This window comes from Solanum stenotomum, chromosome 10, assembly GCF_019186545.1.
Source record: "Solanum stenotomum isolate F172 chromosome 10, ASM1918654v1, whole genome shotgun sequence".
In the NCBI taxonomy this organism is placed as follows: Eukaryota; Viridiplantae; Streptophyta; class Magnoliopsida; order Solanales; family Solanaceae; genus Solanum; species Solanum stenotomum.
Genome location: NC_064291.1, coordinates 38,154,733 through 38,181,385, shown reverse-complemented (window position 1 = coordinate 38,181,385; position 26,653 = coordinate 38,154,733). Strand labels below are relative to the sequence as shown.

The 26,653-nt window shown below is 36.6% G+C and overlaps 2 protein-coding genes across 2 annotated transcripts; one reads left to right on the top strand and one right to left on the bottom strand.

Moving 5' to 3' along the window:
* Positions 1-212: 212 nt before the first annotated feature.
* On the top strand, positions 213-19,396 carry LOC125878355 (calcineurin-binding protein 1). The gene is made up of 19 exons (XM_049559595.1): positions 213-283; positions 375-449; positions 782-901; positions 999-1,039; positions 3,993-4,204; positions 4,347-6,151; positions 7,418-7,627; positions 7,746-8,456; positions 8,579-8,814; positions 8,913-9,123; positions 9,245-9,400; positions 9,937-10,094; positions 10,168-10,360; positions 10,941-11,329; positions 15,770-15,950; positions 16,609-16,838; positions 17,860-18,523; positions 18,713-18,767; positions 18,857-19,396. Exons 1-19 carry the CDS (start codon positions 281-283, stop codon positions 19,198-19,200), a joined length of 5,994 nt encoding a protein of 1,997 aa, XP_049415552.1. The 5' UTR covers positions 213-280; the 3' UTR covers positions 19,201-19,396.
* Positions 19,397-20,263: 867 nt separating this feature from the next.
* Positions 20,264-26,222, bottom strand: LOC125842109 (protein NAR1). Its single transcript, XM_049521314.1, has 11 exons — positions 25,799-26,222; positions 25,363-25,445; positions 24,498-24,651; positions 24,060-24,246; positions 23,839-23,965; positions 23,326-23,482; positions 23,137-23,186; positions 22,881-23,052; positions 21,425-21,551; positions 21,233-21,324; positions 20,264-20,756 (listed from the first exon to the last, which is right to left on the bottom strand). Exons 1-11 carry the CDS (start codon positions 25,913-25,915, stop codon positions 20,604-20,606), a joined length of 1,419 nt encoding a protein of 472 aa, XP_049377271.1. The 5' UTR covers positions 25,916-26,222; the 3' UTR covers positions 20,264-20,603.
* Between the last annotated feature and the right edge of the window lie 431 nt (positions 26,223-26,653).

Here is a 26,653-nt window from a genome sequence, read left to right as displayed (position 1 = left end):
TTTTTTTCAAGTTATAATTATCTTATTTTACCATATTAGTTTATAGAATATCAAATCACTTGTATCCATATTTAATTTCTCATAAATAATTTTTTCTTTAAAAATTATCCAATTATATAAAAAAGAAAAAAACTCATCAACAAAATATGATTAACCTACAATTATTTACTTTGAGTTTACACTGAAATTCAATTTCTCTGTGTCTGGTTAGCAAAGTTCCCCCGCTCAATTCTTCAATGGAGAAAATCCATTAGAGTTCAACTCATACTTGTTCGCTACAATGGTAACCTATCAAAATTCAAATAAAAATTAACTTTTTGCTGTATAATTTTCAACTGGGTGTTTGATTCTTTCTGTCAAAATTTGTGTTTCAGTTTTCGATTGCAGCCATCAACGATACAGAGTCAGTAAGCCAATGGGAACCTTTAGCCCCAACCAAAGAAGCCCAGGTAAACTTGTTCTTGCTTTTCCGCTTGATTAAATGGGGTTTCTAATTGTCTGCTTAGTTGTGGGGATTGATTTAAGAATTAATTGTAAAGAACCCCTTATGTTTCAGTACCCTAATTGTGCAAGATTAAGATATAAAAAGCTAGTTTAATTCATTATAATCATTTATCAAGCATTTAAAATTTGAAAAAGCTAGTTGTGTTAGGCATTATAAAGCATCTCTCAATTTTGTGATCACTTGGATGATATTTTTCTGCAAATTTTATTGTGAGCAAGTACGGAGCTATTTTGATTTATGTCTTTTTATAATGAATTTATAATTTGGTTTTTGCAGGAATTTCACTTGTCACAAACTTACCATGAGGGACTTTTGAAGTTGGAAGCTAAAGACTATAAAAAGGCTCGTGAGCTTTTGGAAGTTGTATTAAAGGATCCTTTGGTCGCAAATTCACAGGTACATGCTGATGGTTACCCTGGAATCACCCTCTTTTCTGATACATCCTTATGAATGGTTATTTTCCTTCTTTCTTATTTTTGTGTTTTCATTATAGGTGGATAGTAATTCTAGTGATGGTCATCTTTTGCAGCTCAGGTGTGTTTGAGGCCTAACTTTTAACTCAAACTACCGGTTCTAATTTTATTGTAAATTTCTTGTCTTACTTGGTTGTTCCTGGCTACTAATTCTCTAATAATCTAGAATAACAAGTGGACTACCATCTCTTTTTGCTGGCTTTACAGCATTTTCCATATTATTTTCCTGTGCATTTAAAACTGAAGCCCATTTGTTGCCCTTTCCCGCTATCATTGGTAGTTTAAATTTTGCATTATTGTTAGTGAGACTATATTGAATTGAAGATCTTAAAGAGATCTAAAAAGAGCATGATATAGAAGGATCAGTATGATTGTCTGATTTCAGAAAATTGGTGCACCTTTATGGATGTTGAAGACAAAATTAAGTTAATAAAAACTGCATTTCTAACATTTTGAACTATTAGATGAGAAAGTTACACACTTTAATATGGTATCACAACAACCAGAAGTCTTGGGTTCAAGTCTCATAATTACCAACTATTTAAAAGAAAAAAGATTTTTCACACACTTTAAGAAGTATGTGAAGGGGCCTGTTGAAGACAAAATTAAGTCAATAAAAAAGTGTGTTCTCTCAGCATTTAGATAAAACGGTCACACATTTTAAAACATGGAACTTTCACAAAAATGTATGCCCTTCCTCCCTTAAGATATCATAGTTGACTCATATGTTTTTCCTAATAAAGAAACATCAGTGTTGCATAAGGGAGGAGGAAGGGAAAAGGGAAAGAGAAACTATTTATGAGGTTTGAACCTTCCACTTACCTGGTGGAAGTGAGTAAATTCAACTTATATATCATATTAGTGACAGTAGAAACAGTGTTGTCAAAGGTGTGCTTAAAGCACGCTTAAGCCTTGAAGCTCAGCTCAAAATGTGTTGAGCGCTTTGCTTTGCTTAATGTGCGCTCTAGTGTCGTCATCAAGGTTCTAAGACATACTTTTCCTTGCGAATGAGCCTCTTTTGAAGAGGCGACACTAAACACTTGATATTTCACTTTATTGTAATTACTTGGACTAAACACAGTCTTTTCCCCTTTGTGCCGTTTCCATTAAGCCCACACTTTATTTGTGCTTTACGCTTAATGCCCCAAATGATTGTAGAGCTCTTTTGCGGTTTTTGCTTTTGATAACACTTAGTAGAAGAATATATTTAAGTAATAGGTGAAAAGCTAGTTTGATAGACAAAATATCCTGTCAAAGTTGTAAAGTTTAGTAGTTTAGTAAATTGAATAAATAAAATATTGTCAAACATTTTTCGAATGTTCGAAAATGGATAGCGTCATAAAATTTGGATGGTAGGAGAATTATGTCTTTTTTTTTATGTTGAAGTAATGTGTTTCATTAAAAAGCATCAAGGAGATGCAAAGTTACAAGGAGCATAGTTACAAGTAACAAAATGACAAAAAGGAGTATTTAACTCAGTTCAGCTCCTATACAAAGTGTTAATCTAAAACTAGGGTGCTAACAAAGTCTAGAAAATGCCCACCACTAAGGACCGGGGTCAACTTTGACCAACAAAAATGCTAGTCAGCATTTAGCTTTAAGAGAGTGATTTGGAGTTGAGATGCCATCAAAACATCTCTTGTTCCTTTTTGTCCACAAACACCAAAAGATAGTAGCAGGAATCATCAGATTTTGTTGATAGCCTTATCAATTTTTCATAATCTCCAGCTCAAATGTATGTGCTTGTCTCATGCTCATTGGAATAACCCAACTCAGGCCAAAAAGGGCGCAAAACATGTTCCAAACACCAAGTAGCTACTGGATAGTGCAAAAACAAGTGATTAACAGATTCCAGATCCTTGTTACGTAGGTAACATCTGTTAACTAGCAGAAGTCCTTTCCTGTTAAGGTTGTCTAGTGTTAGACAAGCTTCATATAAGGTAATCCAGTTGAAGCATATGAACTAGAGGTTGGACTAAGTTGCTCGGACTTGAGTGCGGGTGTCAATATGTGTGAAGATCTAGAGGTCGGATCCTTCATGATCTTAATTTTAAGATTCGGGGGTACGGATCTAGGTACTGATATGGGTGGATGGATTTGGTTAAAAACAATTCAAATATAAATAATTAGAGTTATAAAAATGTGCCTAAATTATGGTGGACCCTTTGGAAGGAAAGGAATACTTGAATTTTTGAGAGCAAGTTCGAATAGGTAATTATTATTTAGTACAAGCATCTCTTTAGTGTTTATTGTGTAGTTCGAATTAGAAATCTTTGTATCTGTCTCGAATTTCTCCTTTGATTTAGTCGAAGTACCCGAAATCGTTTCACCATATCCAGTATGGATTCCACACCCACGTTGTGTCGACACAGGTGCGACATCCAAAGTGAAGAGTCCGTGCATTAGATATCTCTGGCACAAAACATCTTGTGAAGCAAATGGAACAAATGTATGTTGCCTCATCTAAAAGGTTAATCTATTGAGAGGGACCTTTATATTTATTTAAATTAGGTCTATAACTGCTCATCATGTGCGGGCCAATATATTTATTTGGTCCAATCACGTGGAAATATTCTGTTGATAGGTGGTGGTGAGACTCGAAATGTGGACCTCATCTTGTTTTGGTACCATATCGAATTTTGTGACCTGCTTTATCTATTGATAAAGATGCAATACTTTTATTTCTTTCTTAGTTGCAACATAAACTAAATACTCAAAGTAGGGCCTTTGCACTTCTCAAAGATTTAAGCATGAAATTCACACCTAATTTGTGCAGTAGGAGCTGTTATATGGTTGGTTGTGGCTTTTAATAAACTAAGATAGTTTCCCTTAAATGCCTCAAATATAATTGGCAATATCTTTCTTTTTATAACTGAGAATCCCGAGGGATAGTGGCACGGTTGAAACTCGGTGAATAACGGGCCAGCTCTCAATCCATCTGCTCTTCTATTGACAATATTACTTTATAAACATATATATCTGATGTTGGGTCATTGTAATTCACATTTCTGCAGATTTTTGGCATTGAAAAATCTTGCCACTGTTTTTCTACAACAAGGTGCTCCATACTACAAAGATGCTTTGCAATGCTATCTTCAAGCTGTAGAGATTGATAATAAGGATTCTGTTGTCTGGAATAAGCTGGGAACTTTAGCATGCTCAATAGGAATGTTGAGCATTTCCCGCTGGGCATTTGAGCAAGGATTATACTGCAGTCCGAATAACTGTGAGCATTTTATATCATGTTTAAGTTCTTATATAAGGTTTTCCGGTTACATGACTTGACTTTTAAGATCCCCCATATTCACCTTATGCCAGAGGTCATCTTTCCATAACTTCAGCTTTACTTCTTCTGGACTAATGTGCAGGGAATTGCATGGAAAAACTTTTAGAAGTACTTATTGCTATAGGTGATGAGGTTGCCTGCCTTTCAGTCGCTGAACTAATTTTAAGAAACTGGCCATCCCATTCTCGAGCTTTGCTTATTAAAAGAACTATTGAAGAGTCTGAACCAATTTCATTTGCCCCAAGAGGGATAGACAAGCTAGAACCTAAACATATGCGGCTGAAATTCCCAGAGAAGAGAAAAGCTGCAGGTGTTGACCTTGATGAGGAACCTGTTTCCAAAAAGTTCAAGCAAAATTTGGAGTTCTGTCTTCCAGAAGTTTCCTGGACAGCTCTGGCCGGTGAAATTTTGAAAATCTTACATCCATCAATTGAATCTGGTTCTGAACTTGGACCAGGGAACGACGTATCTGGTGATGTTAGTGTAATCATTAAATTGTCAAGCATACCAGAAAAATTTAAGGATCCTTCAGGAAGGAAAGATATTTCACCCTCCACAGCTGCTGAAAGCATTTGCATCATGGATTTCAGGTCTGAGAAAGGTAGTGTTAGTAGAGAAAATGAATCAACTATTTGCGGAGAACACCCTCAAGAAAGGCGAAGTAGCCGCCTGGAAAGGCTCAGAAGCCGTAAACCAGACAAAGAAGAGTTAGATTTTGAGACCAACAGGGACCTCACTAAAGTTGTAATGCAATTTCTAGGACCCTATGTTGTGAATCAAGCAGGACTTGCAGACCAAGCTGAGGATCTTCCTAATTCACCGGACACAGAATGTAGTGATGTTGTTGGATTTGTCCTGAAAACGACAAGAAATCATGGTGCTTACCACTTGGGTCACATGCTCCTGGAAGAAGTTTCCAGGCGAGGCATTTTGTATCAGGATGGCATGTCTAAATTTTTGGATCTGGAGAAGGTGATAAGGTTTTGGGGCCAGGAGAGGACTCCTGAGTGCAATTTGTTTCTTGCTGAGTTATATTATGATTTTGGTTTGTGTTCTTCTGACACATCAAAAAAATCTAGCTTTATGTCAGAGGCTTCATATCATGTGTGCAAAATAATTGAATGCGTTGCTTTGGACTGTCCATTCCACGTTATTGGCAGGAAAGAAAGTGCTTCAATGGGGGAGCATTGTCAGAGTCATGGTCATAGTGAATATCCACTTAATAAAAATCATGAGTTTTGGGTTCGCTTTTTTTGGTTAAGTGGGCAATTGTCTCTATCAGATGGCGACAAAGCGAGAGCTCGAGAAGAGTTCTCTATTTCAGTGGAGCATTTGACAAATAAGGAAAGCAAGAGTGATTTCGTTTTATTATCCCACTTAAAATTGTACAAGAGGCTGACTGTCAATAAAATTCTCCATGAGATTCATCTACTGGAGGTTGATTTTCTAATGAAGGATGGTATCCATCAGTTAGTTGAGAAAAATCTGCACTCTGAATGTGTAAAAACACTTGCTCCTCTTCTCTTTTCCTCAGAAGAGGTCTCTGCTGAATCGTCACATGTCACCACTCATACAGGGAGAGGGCTAACTTCAATAGAACTGTCTGCCTTGGATATTTTAATAAAAGGATGTGAGGAGACAGAGCCATTGGACATTGAGGTCTATTTAAATTGCCACAAAAGGAAGTTGCAGATGCTCATTACTGCTGTTAGTGAGGAAGAGAATCAATTTTCTAACCAGATGAAAGGTTCAAAAATGCTATCTATCTCTGACGCAGAGTCTAAGGAAATCCCAAGTGATCTCTGGAACATGGCTGCTCAAGAAGTGAAAGCAATATCTCAATGTGCCTCAAGGATAAAGAGCATCACGGACCCTTCTGAAAACTCTGTACGTCAGTTTTGTCTTAATTGTTTTTTTGGCAGTCTTTTCTTATTGCAGATGTGTTGATCTTTAATTTTTTTTAATGAAAGATGCTAAATTGCTATCAATATCAAGGTGAATGATAATTTCTTTATGATTTGATGGGAAAAAACCCTGCATTCAAGTAAAGAATCTTAGACAAAACATACACAGAATGAACCTTTCTTTACCTTTTTTTTAATCATACATAGGGGAAAGGGAAGGGGAAATGAGGGAAAGGATTGCAAGGTGGTGAACCAAACTCTCACCAGCAAGGTGAAAGTTTAAGTAACCAACCAATTGAACTACAAAGATTCTTCTTAGAATGAGCTTTTTATTGGGAAGTATTAAAAATGAACATGCCATTGGCTTTTCCTTGTTTCAACTTGGACCCTCCCCCACCCACACACAAAAAAAAAAAAAAGAAGAAAAAAAGAGAGACAGAAGAAAAAAAAAGCTCAAATAAAGCATCTTTCTTATGGGTTTTGACCAACATTAGTCATATTATTTTTGTTTGTTCAACTTTCTCCTGTTTATCATAGTTTTGACTTTGCATACTAGATAGTCAACAGTAGTTCTATGGTTATGATGCTTAGCACTTTCTCATCCTGAACTTCGGTCGTATAGACAATTAAGGTCCATGTTCTTGTTGACAGATATTAGAAAAAATGTAAACTGGTACTTAACATTTGGTTTTCCTAGAAATTATGACGTTTATTTAGTTGATGAGCAATGATCTTAGGAAACCAATATAGTTTTTTCTATGTGCTCTTTTGATCTAAGTTTCTCGGACTCTTCACGTTCGGTGCCGCACCCATGTCGACATGACGTGGGTGTGAGTGTGGATACCAAATTTGAGAGAGATTCTGATAGATTCAATGATTTTTGTTATCAAAACAAAAACTAAGGTGAAATTGAAGAAAATGGAGTACCTTGTATATATAAATTTCTATTGTCACTACCTTTCCCTTTATCTCCTTTTTGATCAATATTTTCTCCTCAAGTTTTCCACATAATATCTCATAATTTAGGTTTATAACTCTATTTATAGATATTTGAATTACTTTTAGCCGAATCCCTGCACCCGTATCAATACATGGATCCGTTACGAATCTTGAAATTTCGATCATAGAGGATCTCACCTCTATATCCTCATCCTTATCGGACACCCGCAACAGAGTCCGAGCAACTTAGCTTTTGATAAATAAATTTTGGTGCACATGTTGCAGAATTTGATACGTCTTTTTCTTGCAGAATGGTGTTCCAGTGACTGTAATTGGTGATATTCAGTCGTTGCTGCTAATGTTTATGTGTAATGTTGCCAACACATATTCTTGTAAGAAATTTTCTTGTTCAGGAATTTCAGATCATATGGAACAAAGAGAAAGCTTGTACTTCGTAGATGCAGTTATTGCATTCTGTAAACTCCAACACTTGATCCCAAATGTTCCTATAAAAATTCAAGTGAGACAACTTTCTTTCTTAGAGGGTTTAGACTATCAAATTTCATCTGTAGCATTAATGTTTGCTATCTTAATCTTTCATTAGAAATAAGCTGATCTCTTCTACAATGTCATGCCAGATAGAGTTGATCGTGGCAATCCATGACATGCTAGCTGAGTTTGGTGTCTGCTGTGCAAGTGCCACTGGTGAAGAGGAAGAAGGAACATTTCTAAAACTTGCAATAAAGCACCTCTTAAACTTGGATATGAAACTGAAGTCTAACTTTCACTCTGCTTGCAAGGAATTTGAAATGTCTCAGTGTGACAAACAGTCTTCCCATGATAATAATGTTCAGAAATCTGAGCAACTTTCTCATGAAAGTCACGTCAACGTGTTATCGAACTTATCAAATTTGGAGAAGCTGAATGTGGAAGCAGGTCAGGTAGATAGAGCTGAAGCTACCGTTTCAGATAAAGATGCTATTGAGAAGATTAGTGCAGAGGCTATTTCTGCCAGTAAATCTCTGGAGGTTGAGAAAACTACAGTGGAGGACAGTAAGAATGTTGGTGATGTCTCTGACAGTACGTATCGTAGATCGACAAACTTAAAGGATCAATTGGTTGAAGATGGAACTGAGCTAAGTGAAGATGCAAAAGAGGAGCTTGAAGTTGCCATTGATAATGCTTTGGATCAGTGCTTTTACTGCCTGTATGGATTGAATCTAAGGTCTGATGCATCGTATGAAGATGATTTAGGTGAGCATAAGAACACAAGCCGGGGTGATTACCAAACCAAGGAACAATGTGCTGATGTTTTTCAGTATATACTTCCTTATGCTAAAGCTTCTTCTGTAAGTGCTATGTGTCTTCTTTTTCTTGAATCCCATTTATCAAACCTTCCTCCAAACCCTTATTCCCCAAGTTTATGTATAATATATTATTTTAAAATTTCTCAATTTGGCTCGTCATTCAGAGGACGGGGCTCATTAAACTCCGAAGAGTCCTTAGAGCTATACGAAAGCACTTTCCACAACCACCAGATGATGTTTTAGCTGGAAATGCAATAGACAAGTTCTTAGATGGTCCTGAAATGTGTGAAGACAAGCTCTCAGAGGAAGCAGGGTCCAGTGGCTTTCTGGAATCCATGACAAAGATATTATTATCAGACCCCATAAGCCTGGAACAACAGAAAGCATCATCAAAAGGAAGGTAAACATGTTAGTTATGGGATCAGCACTTTGGCGAATGAACTTACTAGTATTTTGGACTATGGAATCAAACAGATATTTGCCATTGGTTGTTTGCAGTTCTGAGCCATACCTGGAAGTTTATAGCAACTTGTATTATCTTCTTGCTCAGTCTGAAGAAATGAATGCAACTGATAAATGGGCTGGCTTTGTTCTGACCAAAGAAGGGGCGGAATTTGTGCAGCAAAATGCAAAACTCATCAAATATGATTTAATTTACAATCTCCTACGCTTGGAGAGTTGGCAGAAACTTGCAAATATCTATGATGAGGTAAGAATGTTCTGCTATCTATCTGTTGCAGGCAAGACAGTTTTCTACTGGTGGGAGTTCATATCTTGCGCTTCGTAGGTACTTAATCTCTTTTGTTTTCGTACTTCTTTTGGGAACACAGGAGGTAGACTTGCTGCTAAATGATGGAAGCAAGCAAATAAATGTTCTGGGATGGAGGAAAAATGCTGCTTTATCTGAAAGAGTTGAGGCAAGTCGCCGAAGGAGCAGGCGATGTTTGTTGATGACCTCAGCTTTAGCGAAAACAGCAGATCAACAGGTTTGCTTCTCTCTGATAATTTGTGGAAGAAGTTTTTTCTTTTGTTATATCTAATTGCCACCTTGGAGTGATCAAGGACTGATGCACTGTCAGAGTTGGAAAAAATCTTCTGAATATATACGAATTTCATGCATCTAGGTTTCTTGTTTTTTATTGTTTGGTTGGTGATCTTGACAAACATGTATAATGATTTGAATGTTTTCTTAGGTGTTAGCAATTTTCAGTTAGCTTGGCATTTGACTATGTTGATTGATGTCGTCTCAATTTTTATTTAACTAGTTTATATGAATGTGCATAAATATAAATATACAAAATTGAGTGAGTTAGAGTTAGTAAAGTAATTTAATATTCAAATTGGAGGTATTATAGTAATTTAACATTCAAGTTAGGAAGTTCATGCTTCTAAGGTAGTATAGATAGATAGATATAGATAATGATTAACTTACCTTATTGAAAAAAAGTTTTTGTTGGAGTCAAGGGGGCCTTAGCTCATTTAATTCTCACTGTCTACATGTGATTGCTCCTGCTTTTTTCAGGCCGAGATACATGAGTTATTGGCATTAGTATATTATGATGGTCTTCAGAATGTAGTACCAATCTATGACCAAAGATATGTTGTGCCATCCAAAGATTCAGCATGGATGATGTTCTGTCAAAACTCATTGAGACACTTTCAGAAGGCCTTCGCACACAAGTAAGTCTGTCTGTTGACTCCATTTCCCTTGGTTATTTCATCATCTAAAATGTAACCTAGCATGCAATTTCAGAGAGGATTGGTCTCATGCATTTTATCTGGGAAAACTCTCCGAGAAGCTTGGATACTCTCATGAGACGTCATTTTCATTCTATGCGAAAGCTATTGCTTTGAATCCATCTGCTGCGGATTCATTCTATAGGATGCATGCTTCACGGTTGAAGTTACTTTGCACATGTAGGAAACAAGATGAGGAGGCCTTAAGGGTTGGTGCTTTGCTTTTAACTCTTTTCCATTTCCTCCTTTATTGAGACGGTTACACATGTAAGCGAGCTATGATATGAACTGGTGTGTATTGATAGTCGTGAAGATAGCTAATTCAGTTAGCAAATTAAATTCGTTTTCGATAGACCTAATCTATCCCAGTTGTATGTAAAATTTTGAGAGACATACACAACAAAGCCACATTTCAAAAAATATATATATAAGCAAGCGCAACAAAAATAGATTCACTCGGTTATTTTAAACATGGCCCGCTTAGAGTTAAGGTTTGTGATTATATAATACTCTTCTCTAATCCGCAACCCATATAAGTTCATGAATTTCAGCAGCATATGGACTGTTTTCCCTTTTTCTTCACAGCTCAAAGAGTTTTAAAAATATAACTTGACCATTGCATCTGTGAGTGGGAGGACTTAGCATGTCTAAACTAATGGTTTCTTCTGAAGACTTTTAGGCTCAATGCCCCTTCTCTTGCCAGACTTGGAAATAGTTACCTTTTTCAAGTGGTCATTTTCCATGTGTTAGGACTGTTATTGACTTAATTAGTGCGTGGATGCATTTTAGGTTGTTGCTGCATACTGTTTCAATCAATCAACTCAGGATACTGTGATGGATATCCTCAGTAAGGTTTGCCCATCAATTTTGGAATCGACGTGCTCTGAGGATAGAACTCTGGGAGAGTACTCTGTCAATGATGGAAAAGGGGATTCACATTTGGAAGGGGTGTGGCAGATGCTTTACAGTGATTGCCTTTCTGCTCTCGAAATTTGTGTGGAAGGGGACCTGAAACATTTTCATAAGGCTAGATATATGCTTGCTCAAGGCCTATATCGAAGAGGTGGGAATATGGATATACAGAAGGCAAAGGATGAACTTTCCTTCTGCTTTAAGTCGTCTCGTTCTTCATTCACAATTAACATGTGGGAGATTGACAGTACGGTTAAGAAGGGAAGGTATGCATTTCCTTTTTTTTTTTTTTTTTGGTCCTGACATTTTGGAACATCGAGGAACCACTATGACAACATTTTCTGATTCCTTGTAGATAGATTGTTCTCTCTTTATTTAGGGAAGGCCTGTCTTTTAATTGAATCAAAGTCTTGGTGTTCAACATCACACAAAGACAGTGTCAGCTTTTAAGATACGATGTAAAAAGATTGTCATCATGTTGACATAGGTTATTAGAAAGATCAACACTGAGTTTCCAAAATATCCATCCATGTATCTATAAAATAAGATATTTTCTTTCTACCAAGTTCAAAATGGAAGAAAGTGAGCCTTGAATGTTCATACAAGTCTTTTTCTATTGTTCCTTTCTCGCAAATCATCCAGATTGTGAGAAAACGAAGCAAGCAAGAGAAGATTAAGAAAAGCATTGTTTGATTATTCCCTTAAGCCATTGGGGGTTTAATGTAGTCTACATGCTCTAAGAAAGGAAAGAATACAAAACTGCAAATTACAGGAAATAAATCAATCTAATTGATTTTGGTTTATCCGTATTGATATGTACTATATTCACAAGGTCCCAAGGCTCCTCCTCAAGCTGGCATACAAATCATATGTATTAAGTTTGCTATATATGTAAGCTGTTTTGAGAAGGGTAAGGGACTTGATGTATATATCACAAGCTGATCATTTGACTTCACGGACTTTATGAGAATATCTCTTGAGAATTGGGATTATCTTTTCTCTTACGAAGTAACTATCAATTTTTATGTGCTTCGTCTTATCATGAAACACTGGATTTGATCCAATGTAAAGTGCAACCTGTTTATACCCTTCGGGGTGGCCCAGTGGTTTGGGTTTGGGACTTCCATGTTGGAGGTCTCAAGTTCGAAACCCCTTGTCAGCGAAAGCAAGGGGTTTGCCTTCTTGGTCGAGCTCGTCGTACCAGGCTCTCCTAGTGTGGGTTACCTCTCCTATGTGGTTTGCGAGCTATTGCATAGGAGTGGGGGTTTTACCCTGTGCGCACCCAAAGGGTAGTGGCTGTGGATTTCCCTTGTCATAAAAAAAAAAGTGCAACCTGATTATCACACACAAGTTCAATCTTGCCAACCTCTCCAAATTACAATTCTCTTAGCAGTTACTTGATTCAATGAGTTCACATGTAGCCACTGTATAGCATGATATTCTGCTTCTTCACTTGATCTTGCAGTTACATTTTGTATCTTACTTTTCCATGAAACTAGATGCCCCCAACCATAACGCTATATCCGTAGATAGATCGTATGTCTGCTCAATTTGCATTTGTATATCCATCAATATGCCCATGTCATCGATATTTGTGAAGTACTCTTTTTTCCTGGAATATATTCCATGTATCAAAGGATACAAATAAATGCATTCCAATAACTATCACAAGGGAAATCCAAGTATTAACTTACGGCATTCATTAGGAAAACAATTTCAAGGCGAGTCATGGTGTGGTAATTTAACTTGCCTATCAATCTCCAATACCTTCCAAGATCATTAATAGGGTATCCTTAATTTGGTAGTGTAACTCAACCTTAAAAGCTAGCTCATGATGGGAGAATTGTCCAAAGTCCATCTAAGGAGACCAATTTCCCTAACCTTTTCCGATGTGGGACTTCTTAACAGGTAGAAAGTTAATATTCAGATCCACAGAGTATCAATGAGCCTACAGTTTGTCATGCTTGTCTCTGTAAGAATTTAAAGAGCATACTTCCTCTGATAATGAATATGGCTGATTTGGATTGAGCAACCTCAATAATAAGAAGTACCTGAACCGACCAAGGTTCGTGGTTTAAAATTACCAAAAAAAGCTAATGCTTTATCTTGGGTGATTTCATCTTCATCGCCTGTGATATCTATAGCATCAACGTAGACCATCAAATACATACACAAATGTGGAGCAGAGGACGATAAACAGCAGCATAATTAGCTTCACCATGAGTCGTACCAAATTCTTGGATAACCGTGTTAAATTTGTCGAACCACACTCGACAGGACTGCCTCAGGTCGTAAAGTGATTGTAGTAGCTTGCACACCATGTTACTGGACTTCTCCTGAACTCATGCTCTTGTTTGAATTTTACTTTTGGGTTTCACACACGGTGATAAAATTGTTTGACTAGTACATTTTCAATTCAAGGTCCATGATAAGGCTCAATGGGCTTGGCCCATTTTTGGACAACCTTGAATTACAAATCAATGTCATATAGTCTGTAGTAACACGGATAATACAAATTGTTTGAATTGGTGCTTTGACTTCTTTTCCCGCCATCTTCTTCTTATCCTGGTTGGTCTGAAAATGTAAAATTGGGCTTTCTATCCTGCAATGTCTCTCCATTTCTTCTGGAGATTCAAGTGGTTATCCTTATTCTCTTTGATGGCTGTCAAGTTTTGTGATAGGCTTTGCTGTCCTTAACATCTAGGTAACTACCGCTAAATCCTCTACTTGGTGGAACCGTTCCATAAAAAGTAGGTAAATGGGTCTCCTTTCTTCTCGGACCTGTACAACCTATTTGAAACAACCCTCCATCAAGGAGCATGATTTACTTGTCTTCCCGTGACTATCTATAAATGGAAAGTGGAAAAGCTTAGGGAAATCTTCTACATTTGACACTTTAAGACAACGGATACTTCACATGCTCAACCGCTCACTCTGAGAATGCTTCCACCAAAGATGTGTTCAAGAAATATTTTTCTCATCCGAAGCATCCCATGCCACTAAAATATTGTTTCATTATGTTATCTTTTGTAAGTATCCAATAATGGGAAAAAATGCCCATGCCACTACATCCTAGTAAGATTTTGAAACGGCAACCATTTTGTAAGACCTCTTACAGTTTAATTGACTGCGGTCACACTTCATATCGTCGTACACTAGGCTTGAGACTTTGAGTTACGTATGGTGTTAGAGTTTGTATGTGTTGATTTTCTTGCTAAAACTGAGTCAATTTATTTGACCCTTTAAATGTATGTCACAATTTTTGCAAAATGTTGGGCTTGGTGAGTAAGAATTCGCAGAAGCTAGTTTTTTTGCGACTCCCAAAAATAGGTTACATCACTCACAAGTAGGAGAGAAAGATATGCCACTATCACAACTTAGGGAACTGTGAAAGTCCATAAAAAGACTGATAGGAACTGAAGTTCGATTGATGAATGCCTATGTTTGTGAGGGAAATGCGAGGTTTTTAGGTTGTTGTAGCCATCAAATGATATAGTGACGACATGGTTTTATTTCTTTCACTTGGTGAACTTGGTAACAATGAGGGGCAAAGTCAATTATAGTCATGTTCCTAGATAATTCTTGTTAAATTAGGTCTTAGGCCTAACTCACACTCCAAAATCTAGCTCAAAGGGAGGAGGATTGCCCAAGCCTTATAAGGAGTCCACCCATCTCATTAACCACCGATGTGGGACTTTTGTCATTCTTTAACACCCCACCTCACGCCCAGTGCTTAGCATCTGGTGCGTGGGCAATTTTAATTTTGGGGTCCCCAACATCGGGTGAGACGGGCCCTGCTCTGATACCATTGTTAGGACCGAAAATAAGCAGGTGTAATGCGGAAGCTAGCAAAGCAAACCTCGAAAGACCATGAGTAAGAAGACAAACGAGAAATACACCAAAAGAGACAGATTTAACGTGGTTCGGTCAATCGACCTATGTCCACAAAGGAGATGAGCAATCCACTATAAATATGAAAGTACAAAATATAGAGAGAAACAACCTCAACCAATTCACTCGGAATACAAGGAGGTACACAAAATTCTCCCCTATATCTGGAACTCTCAAAACCTTAGGACTACATTGTGAATGTTAATTAAATTAGAAGGAACAAACCTATATTTATAAAGTCCTAAAACCTTTCCTACAAGAAAATGACTAGTCAAATATTAAAACATTTTCCTAAAAGGAAAACTTATTTATGGTAAAAAATCAAGGCAAATAAAACCCAACAAATCTCTCCCTTGGCCTGAATATCTGACAAAATAAATTTGTCCACCTTCTTCACATAATCTTTAGGATCTTACATCTCTTCTCCATAATCTCCTCCATCGAATCTACGTCTCGACACAGAGAATTCCTATGAAATAATTTCTCCAACAAAAATCTTCATTACTGTCAAAAAGGTTGTGGCTAGAACCACATCCGCCAAGATGAACACCCATCTCTAACCTGGCTCCATCATTGAACCATGTCCCACATTGGTGTGTTAAATTAGGTCTTAGGCCTAACTCACACCCCAAAAGCTAGCTCAAAGGGAGGAGGATTGCCCAAGCCTTTTAAGGAGTCCACCCATCTCATTAATCACCAATGTGGGACTTTTGTCATTCTTTAACAATTCTCTTTTCAGGTCCATTACTTGGTCAGGTATTGGAGCCACATTTCTTGCCTCATTAGCTGATCATTTTTTTTTCTTCACATTGCAGGCGCAGAACCCAAGGTTGCTCAGGGAACAAGAGAGCCCTAGAAGTTAACTTGGCAGAAAGTTCTCGGAAGTTCATTACTTGCATCCGCAAGTACATATTATTCTATTTAAAACTGCTGGAGGAGACAGGAGACATTTGCACCCTTGATCGGGCTTATTTCTGTCTTAGGACAGATAAGAGGGTACGTACTTCCATATGAATTGGCTGCATACATTGTTCACAATGACTAGCAGCATCAATGATTAGCCTAATGAAAATAACATATTCTTCTTTGTACACTTCTCCTTATTGCATCGACCCTTTCTGAGGTTGCATTTATTATTAATAAGCCTCTTTGAGGGTGATTTTGAAAATTCACTGCTTTATTTTATTTATAAGAAAGCATTTCTAATGGCTAAATTTTGTGATAAAAATGCGCAGTTTTATTATTTATAGGAAAGCATTTCTCATGCCATATCTTAGAGCTCTACAAGTTGGAATTACAGTTTATTGCAAAGAGGGTTGTCTTACCATTTCTCTTTATCAAAAAAAGTTGTCTTACCATTTATAATGCCATGGAACATAATGTAGGAAAAACATGAAAAGTGCTTGGAAGAACATTTATTCTATGTTACATATCATCAGTTTAAACTTCATATTGTTATGATATTCAAATTAGACCCTCAATTCTTCAATTCTCTCGTTGTTGCCTGTTCTGTTGGATACCGACATGAAGAGCTCTGCCCGTACTTCTACATTTAATCAACTCATCCCACTCTTATAAATTTGGTTTATCTCCATTTCTATTTAATCAAAACTCCCTTGTCTAACATAGATATATATATATATATTTCATCCAGTTCTCCTCGTGTCTTGAAGATCTCATACCAGTTGCCCTTGGACGATACTTAAAGGCATTAATTTCATCTATACATCAGACTGACCATAAATCTTGTGCTGCTAGCAACTCAAGCGAGCATCATCTGGAGAAAATGTTCTCTCTGTTCATGGAACAGGTCACCATGTGGTCTGATATTTGTTGCTTGCCAGAAGTAAAGAGCTCCGAGTTGACAGAGAGCTGTTTATTTGGGTAAGTCCTTTGAAGTGATCCAAACTTTATGTGTGCTGTACCAAGTTGATGTTTTACTGTGGTCTTCAACTTTGCTCACATTGCAATTGAAAAAAAAAAAACTTGTTTTCTGCCTCTATTGTAATTAGAAAAGGAGTTTTTCCCTACCTCCTCTGTAGTCTCAATATTGATCTACACCAGTTGCAAGAGGAGATAAATAACAATGATATAAGGAAAGGAATTAATTGCTCTTTTATCTAAGAACTATGTTCAAGATAAATTCTTTTCTTTTTTGATGATCGTGGTGTTCGGGCCAGCTTTTGCGCACCTCGATTAATTCCATGGGATACTCACCACCTCCCCACCAACAATAGGTATTAGGTAACTCTGTCCACCAAGGATAGGACAGATGGGAAGAATCACCTAGTGTTTTTTGCCTCTGCTGAGAATTGAACCCGAGACCTCATGGTTCTCAACTACTTCATTGACCACTAGGCCACACCCTTGCTAGGATAATTTCTTTTCTACTATGGTAAATGAGATATTTTGTTTTATTTGTGTTTTGATGTAAGGACACACTAGATAGAAGGATTTGTTTTGGATATTTATCGTCATACCCTTATATTTGGATTAGCAAAAGAAAATTGTATTATTTTGTTCCTATAAATGTGTTGGTGCACAAATAGGAACTGCAAGAAATAGGTGTAATTTGATAACAATCTGAATAGGATTAGCACTTATATATGCGTTGTCGGCTGGTTGCTCAATATTCTCATACAAGTACATGAACTATGAAGATATTGTCCTCAGATCAAGTACTTCATATATTTTTCATTTTTGAGAATGTATGAATTTTCCAGTGTATCCCAGAAGTATCTATTGTTTATTCATCTGAGTCCCAACCGTTGGATTGGGCTTTAAACAAAATAAATAATACCATGAACATTTGTGGAATACAGTTTATAATCCGTTAAAGCTATGAAGTCCACTGCTTGATTACAGCTAAAGCAGTTTGCTTATACAAATCTGACATTCCTTGCAGATATCTTTATCGATATATCCAGTCTTTAGAGCAAAATATCAAAGTTGAAACACTTGAAGGAATAAATGAGAAGATACGCAAGCGTTTGAAGAACCCAAAGCTGTCGAGTAGTAACTGCGCAAAAGTTCATAAGCATGTTTCTGCTGCTTGGTGTCGATCACTTGTAATTAGCATGGCTTTAATAACGCCTTTGCATTCAAGACTCTCCAGTGAAGTCCAAGGTCCAAATTCACCAGCTAATGGATTAGAGAACTCACAACTGCTTTGTATTGATCTCCAACTGGATGAATTATGGTGTTCATCTTTTGAAGACATGAATCATGTGAAGGATCTTGAGAGGAAGTGGAACCCGTCATTGTCTAAAATAAAAAATGTAATAGTAAAGAGAGCTGCAGATGAAGATCTGGAAACTGCTTCTATGCTTCTTAGGTCTTGCTATAATTTCTACAAGGACACATATTGTGCATTGCTCCCATCAGGTATAAACCTTTATATGGTGCCATCTCAATTTGCTACAGAAACATATATCCAACCTGGGATAGACGCGGTTGACATACTTGATATGAACACTTCACGGAAGCTAATTTTGTGGGCCTACACACTTCTGCATGGCCACTGCACAAGTGTTTCAGCTTCTATTAAGTACTGTGAAGAAAACTCCAAGGTATTACATCCATCCTTATTGAGTCCATGCAACATAATTCTATTTTTCTTTTAGCCTATCATACTAGTTCAGGATGCTTTTTCTTTGGCTATTAAGAGCATGTAGAAGAAGGTTAAGGGGAAAAAAAAGACAATATAGATATGATCATTTCTCTACAACTGATGAGCTTGAATGCTGCTTTCCTTGCAGTCAAGGATAAAAAAAGGAAGTGCAAATGCATCTCCTGCCACAGCTTCCAATACAGGTGATCAACTAGTTTCATTATTTTTGTCAACGTTAGTAGTGGATGCAATTTTTTTGTCCTCTCCGTGTTGATTCTTAACTCTGTTGTAGGTGGAGGAAAAGATGGCATGAGTAAAAGCTCTGAACCAGATGGTTCCCCATTATCAACTTTGGGCAATGCACCATATTCTGAGACTGACGGATCACAAAAAGGTACCCCTCCCAGTTTGCCAGAAACTGAGAAGGCAAGAGCTTCTTTCTCCAAAATGGGGGGCACAATGGATGCATTGTCAACATCTCTGCCTGAAGGAGAGAGCACGACTTCTCCAAATGCTGCAACTGCTGATAAGAGACAGAAGGTTTTATTGGTTGCTCCGCATTTAAACCATGACAATCCTGTTGTTGAAGTCAAGGAATTGGATATACAGAATGACACAGAACCTGGAAACATTTGATGTTGTACATTATATTTTAGCCATTATGTTTTGCTATTGTTGCCTTACAAGTCGTCTATTGTTGTATGTAAGCAGTTCCTTCTTTTCTTGGAGAGTTCTTGCTTTTCTTTTATCTGCTGTTTTGTTGGTGTCAAAAGGGATACAAATTGGGATTCTTATGCAATTTACAATTCAAATAAACAGTTTACACCTTGCATAGCCCTATAATTATTTATATCTGGACCAAGTTAATATATGTTTTGCATTGAATTTTCAATGTTACTTCTTTACATTCTCCCCCCAATCTAATGGAGAACTCTCTTTATTTTTTCACCATCCATTTTTTAAATCTATATAACATCATGTATAACCATGTAATATATATATAGCGCACGCACACATTATACGCTACATATACAACCTTCTACGCACTATATATACATTGCATAAATGATGTATCTGTTTTGTGTAATCATGTATAAAAAGTGTATAATGGTGTATAAATAATGTATCCACACTATTATACACAATCAAGGGTCAACTAGGTTATCTTTGTAAATTTTCCAGTTGCTCGAATCTGTTCAAACCAGTTTCAACCGTTGCCAATCTAATTTCCGAAGTTCTTTATTCACAAATATCATTTGAATCCAAACCCCCCAAAAAAAGGCCAAAACCCCTCTTCTCCCATATATTCATTTTGACACTCCCATCTCAATTCCATATTAACCTATCAATTCAATTGTTAATGTACCATTTAGTTTTCGTGAAACAGAATAAAATTGCGGACGAATGTTAATTTTCTTATTTTAAAAAAATTCTTTTGTATAGTTTCTAAGCATTTTACGTGAAAAAATAACAGATGAAATCACTAATGGAAGTGCGTCGATTCTTTATAAAAAAATCATTGACAATCCAATGAAGTCTTATCAACTTTTAGCGTATTTTAGTAATATTATTAGCAATGAACAAAAGCCTTTTTTTACCCAGTATTGGAGATACAACATTACACAGTAGAGCAAGGAAAGGCAGTCTATGAAATCAGATACGATTACGCTAGGATTCTGGTGATATTTACTATTGGCATAAAAAAAAGTTTCTAACAAATACAAACTAAGTGGCCAAATAAATAAAGATCAGGGGTTGTGGGATATGAAACGTACAGCACTAATACTCCAATCCAGATGGGGAACAATGTTTTGCAACCTAGACTTTTGTGTAATTTGCAAGACAATATTTACAGGATGGGGTGAACACTTTCACTACCAAAATTGGACTCCCAAAATTGTGGTGCATAGACTCATGAACATAGATTGTGAACAATTCAGTGTAGTATCAAAACCCGCTTGGGAATCTCTTGCAGAAAAACACCAGAAGGGAACAGTTGGAACTTAGCCAATCAGTTAAAAGCTGATATTTTGCATCTCTCACCAGTTCTGCAACTGTGAAGTGATACTTTTCACTACAGGATGATATTCAGTATGCAGGTACCTCTTTGCTTTCTCTGAACCAGGCTGTTCAAGCCACTCACTGTATAGGCCCTTTGTGATGGGATTGTTGAAAGGATCAGCAACCACAACCTGAAACATTAACAAAGAGCATTCGGGAGGCAATTCAGATTCATAAGATCAGAAAGTTGAAGTGCAAGGAAAACAAAGAGTTCCCACATCAATCATGCATGGCTTTGCAACTTCTAAAGAGTAGACCATTTTTGTTCATTTGAATCTGCTTCAGAGACGAATGTTCAAAAACTTCATCATCTCGTAATGCAGAGGAAAAATAGAAGCCAAAACAAGCAGGTTTTTATGACATATTAAAGCCCCAGTTGGGGAGACACTCAAACAAATCAGAACAAAGTGAACTTCCATTTCAACATGTTCATCTTTGACTACTACAGTAGTCAGAGATGAATCTCCCAAGCTCTGCAATTCAAGTTACACATCGTACATTTCCCAGACATGCCACAAATTATATGCAAAGCCTTCAAGTTGGAGAGGAAATTCCTACAGTCCAAGATGGTTATATTATGACAAACTCTATCAAACATGTGACTTACATTTTCTACATAAGCTGTCTCCAACAGCTGAATCAACTCTTTCCCCGACTGCCCAGGTTGTGGCTTTATTTGTCCGCCGCCATTTAAGCATCCTATAATCATGAGGGAGGCAATTAAAGACATACAAACTGTTAATTGATGCAAGAAGGCTCAGAGCTATTATTCACAAATAGAAAGATCAAGCATGTCAACCTGAAGGGCATGCCATGATCTCCAAGAAATGGTAGTCACACTTCCCCATTTTCAATTTCCTAACAACATTCTGCAGGTTCCGGAAACCATAACATAATGCAAATTTCAGGACAGATTTATCATTCACCTGTGTTCAATGCAATAGACATCTTGTCAGTAGTTGTCAATGGCCTACTACTCTTTTGTGCCAATTGCTACAAACTTAGGACCCGTTTGGCATGAGAATTATTCATTTTTCAGGAAATCTTTTCACTTTATTGAAAATCAGCATCTGACCATGCAAATTCTAAATACAACTCCAAAACACCGTTTTCACTTTCAGTTTTGGACTCTTGCATTTATTTTTCTTCTTTCAAGAGGGGTTTTTCTACTTTTTTTAGCAAGGACTCGAGCAACTTTTGAAGATTTCAACCCGAGTTTGACTCATTCATTGTCTGTTAGTTGCCTTTTCATTCATTTCTAGCATGAGTAGCTACAGACTCAGCTATGGTCGTAGACCCAAATGGTTTGCAAGTTAATGGGTTATTAGCTGTTCGTCATTAATTGCTTGAGTTATGATTATCTAATCGACTCCATGCCTTGCTAGGCAACTTAGTGGTGTTCAACATGAGATTAAGACCTAATTATCATGGTTCTGACTTGAGAAGGTGGAGTTAGGACTATGTAAGAATTAATAAGCAAGGAATTGGGTTTTATAAGGGATTCTATAACTCAGTTAACAGAATCAAGCTAGAAATAGCTAGACTCTAACTTGGGTGTTCAACCATTAGAACTTTAAGCATTCCATTAGGCTCTGGTGGACTTAATTGGGGTAGGGCCATTACTATTATGAGATTCTTTGAGAAAATTAACATTACTATTATGAGATTTTAATGGGTAAATTATAATTGAATCATAATCAATAAGCCAAGCAATTAGACAAGATAAGTATTTCCCATTAGCTAAAGCAAATCAACTAGGGGCTATAATCCTAGTACCTTTTATCACTTGATTTACGTTCTCGTTAGTTATTTGTTTGCTTTTAATTCTATTGCTATTTTTAGTTAAATTCAAAACCCAAACAAATGTTGCAAGTCCAATCGAAGATCCTTCTAACTACAAGTAATCAACCAAACACCTCATATTTACTCCTTGTGGGATTTGACTGACTCTCAGCCAATTATATTTGCATTTTCAAGTGCTTAGCCTATTTAGGACTTGATTGGGCTACACCATCCACCACCAAGTACAATAAACTTTGACATGAGCCATCAAATTAGCAGCTCCACAATTGACCAAACACCATATCATACCCTTGTTAACAGATAGAAACCCTTAAATTATAGATACAATTGTCCACGCACAAGAAGATATCGCAGTGTCAGCATACAGGTACTTGGATTATAGAACATTATAGGGGCATATTAACAACATTCCATAAAATCATGCTTCTAGGAGAATGCAGAAGCAAACTTACTTCTAGGCTCACTTCTTGGAAATCAGAATTCCTTATAGTCTTGAATGCTAAAGGGCCTTCAACTTCTTGACCTAAAAGCACTTTTGCAACATGACGATAAATGGTCTCTGCATATCCTCCAGAGCTTCCATGAACGCCATAAAGATGGCCCTCCTCATCAATATTTGTGAACCTTTAAAGTACATTTAAGCAATCAAATGTAAGGATTTGCATCAAGAAATGAGATTATCAACGCAAGGTGTATAAAAGTGCTTACAATTTATCTAGGGGGGACTCTTCCAAGGATTGAAAATCAACTGCTTTAAACTACATCAAAGAGGAGAGAGATTGACTATAAGTAAACAACAGAGAGAAAATGAGAAAAATTGCAAATATTCCAAATGCAAGCTATCTCACATTATTGCTCTGCGGGAATGGAATACTGAGAAGCAGAGAACTCTCTTACCTGTATCAAATCCAAAACCTCTCCTGTTGTCAAAACTGAATCAACCTCCGTAATTTTTTCACTATCTGTATCCACTTGAAACACAAAATCCTCACGAGCAGCCTCGAGCTTCTTGTCATAACATGGCATTACAGTCACATGGTATATATCTTCTGGTCTGTTATAAAAAAGCTCTATCAAGCACCAATCAACTGTGACCAGGTCCAAAAACTAACAGCTTAATTTTAGGAACATTATAAAACCTTTTAACTTCTCACCAACTAACATGCAACATCACATATGCTGAAATATCAAACGGCCAGCATGAATTTGCTCTGTAATTTATTTTTTTCTAGTAGGATGCATAAAATGGATGGGGAAACACAACAGAAAGATAACGTGATTGCTTAGCGCATATTTGCAATAAAACGACTTATGCATAATGCTTGGGACAGTCCAACAACAAAAGAAATGGAAGATTACAGTTTACAGCTAATGCATAATGCTTAAAAAGATGAGATGGCAATAAGCTACCTTACACTTAGCTTTGGCCATATAAAATTCTTGACGACTGCACCAATAGTTTGTTGGGGGCTCTTGACTGAAGAAATGTATGGAAGAATGTAAGAACCAAGGGTCTTCTCAGCATAACATATCCAACCTACAATTTCAACACCAACACCAGTAGAGTTAGAACATTCATAGAACACCAAGTAAGAAATTACGAAAAATACCAAAGCAAATTAAGCCATTACCTGGACATGCGGAAGAAATCATAGGTAAAGGTGGCTTTGACTCGCCACTACTAGTACATTGGGATTGTTTATATCGCACCATAAACTCATTACAAGATTCTATTAGGGTCAAGTCTCTACTGCAGCTGGTATCAAATATAGCTTTCACACCCAGAGACTTAAAAAGTGTTGTGAGCTTCCTAAAAACCTGACATAAGAAGTACAAGCTCATTATTTTCAAACATATGCAAATGCTTCGCAATACTTCTTTTTTTCAACTTTGCCGAAAGGCAGGAAAACAAACGCCATTGACCCCCCCCCCCCCAAAACAACCCCCAAAAAATATATGTTTTTCAAGAGCAAAAAGATGGAAGTAATATTTACATCGGTCATATCAGGTGAGAAGATATACTGCAGACAGTAAACTACAAATATAAAAATACCAGCACCAAAACCAACCTGAAGTGAAGAAAGTCCATAATGAACAGCGAGAGCGGCCCTAGACTGGGGGGAGAGAGAGACAATAACCGTCCTTCCCTTTTCCAAATTGGAAAGGAACTCATCTAAGCTCTGCTTCTCAAGCATAACTGTTTCTGCTGACGTAATGCACCCACTGCAATCAGGGAACAAGCTCAGTTGTTCACCGTTGTTAAATCATACATATAGAGAGAGGCATTTGTTTTTAGTTTCAATTCAAATACAAAGTAAAACTAAATAAAATTAATAGTCTATCAAGTAACATTTTTATGAGTAACTTATAGGAGCTGAACTCACAGCAAACAAGGACCAGCACAGGAGTTCTAATATATACACAAACATTGCACACAATTCCTTATAACCAAAACAATTAAAAGATTCAGGTTATTTGAATCGTCAGTCGATATATAGACAGGGCCAGTGTTGTTTAAGAGACACTTAAAGCACGCTTAAGCCCCGAAGCTTGGTGAAGCCAAGTTGTGCACTTTGTCTCATATAGCTCTTTAGCGTAGCATCAAGGTGCTAAGGCTAACATGTTTTCACAGACTTAAGTAGCACAGCACTAGTTAATATATATATATATAGTTGATACAATGATACCTTAGTTGTTAAGAAAACGATGTGGTTGAAATTAATTAATTAAGAAATTAGAAATTTAGTATCAGCTAACTGGAACTAAAAACCTAAAATTACATCTTTTATTCTAAATCCAATATTTATAGTAGACTTTGGACTTGATTGACATGATTTTAACTGCATTAGATTAATTATTGGTTTACACTCCTTTGTCCAGATAATTATTGGTTGCCTAGAATGCTATATCTTAGCAAGAGAAAAGAGATAATACCTGCAAGCCAAGCAATCTTTGAGAGAAATTTTGACGGGTTCTGTTTGTACTGGTTTGCTCAAAGCTCCAGCTTTTCCCACATTCTGGTCATCCGCCAAGTAAAGCATTAATAACATTAGTTAGAGCACTAGCTCTTCAACCGCAACAAACCAATTGCAGTCCAAAGAGATACAAGTCAATTTTCACTCTCACCCTTGCGCAAAATTCATTATTTAACCATAAAGGTTCCTCTTCACCCCCAAATCCTACAAGTCTAAATTCAAATTAACATGAACAAAATCCATGTCTAAGAGCTCAAATGCATTTTTTACCCTACACCGAAAAGCTCAAAAATAAGAAATTACATTACTTCATGCTGATTCATCAAAGGAAATATGTCAAAGCCTTCCATGAAAAATAAAACCCTAACCTTCAAAAAAAAAAAAAAAAAGTATACCTCGGATTTGTTGATTCTATTAGAATTAGCTTTGAGGGAAACTACACAGCCCTGTGAGGGAGCTATGTAATCATTCAAATCCCCAATTCTGAGTGTGGCAGAGAATTTCTGCGACATCCCTTTTATCAGATGAAGAAAAACTCCTTTTGAGCTCGCAAGAATTCTGTATTAATAAATTGTCCTCAAAAATGAAGGAAGAGCTTAATCTTGAACTTGTTTTGCGATCCCAACTAACATCCCTCGATATCTCTCACTTCCCCTTTTTCTCTCCAATTACGGCTGGAGATGGCGGCAGCCAGGCGGGTGGTGCCGTGCGAGTTCAATCTTGATCGGCCTAAATTGGTTATTTGGGGGTAATGATATTTACCTTTAAAAAGTTACTTAGTTGGTTGCACTAATTAAAGTATTATTTAAGATTCTTTTGTTTTTCCTAAAAAGGAATTCTTAAAAGTAGAAATAATTAGTATTGTGATTTAAAAAATCAATTGAAATTTTCTTAATGCATAAATGGATTTTAGTTAAAGTAATACTTTTGTTCAGATGATTATTACGCACTATTTCATAATGTATGTATATATATATCAATGTTTTAAAAGGCAAGGGCGTGAAGCGAGGCGTAAGCCCCAAGACACAACACATAAGTCCCATAGATCTACGGAGTGTAATCTCATGTATATTCAATTTTATAGTTTTATTACTAATAAAATAAGCAAAAGTAAGTCTTTCAATGATTTTACAAATATTTTTTTATAAATAACATATAATATATAGAAATTATATTATGATTTTTATTTGAGATAAGTATTAATAATCAATAATGAAGAAAAAAAGTATTATAATTACTATTTGAGAAAT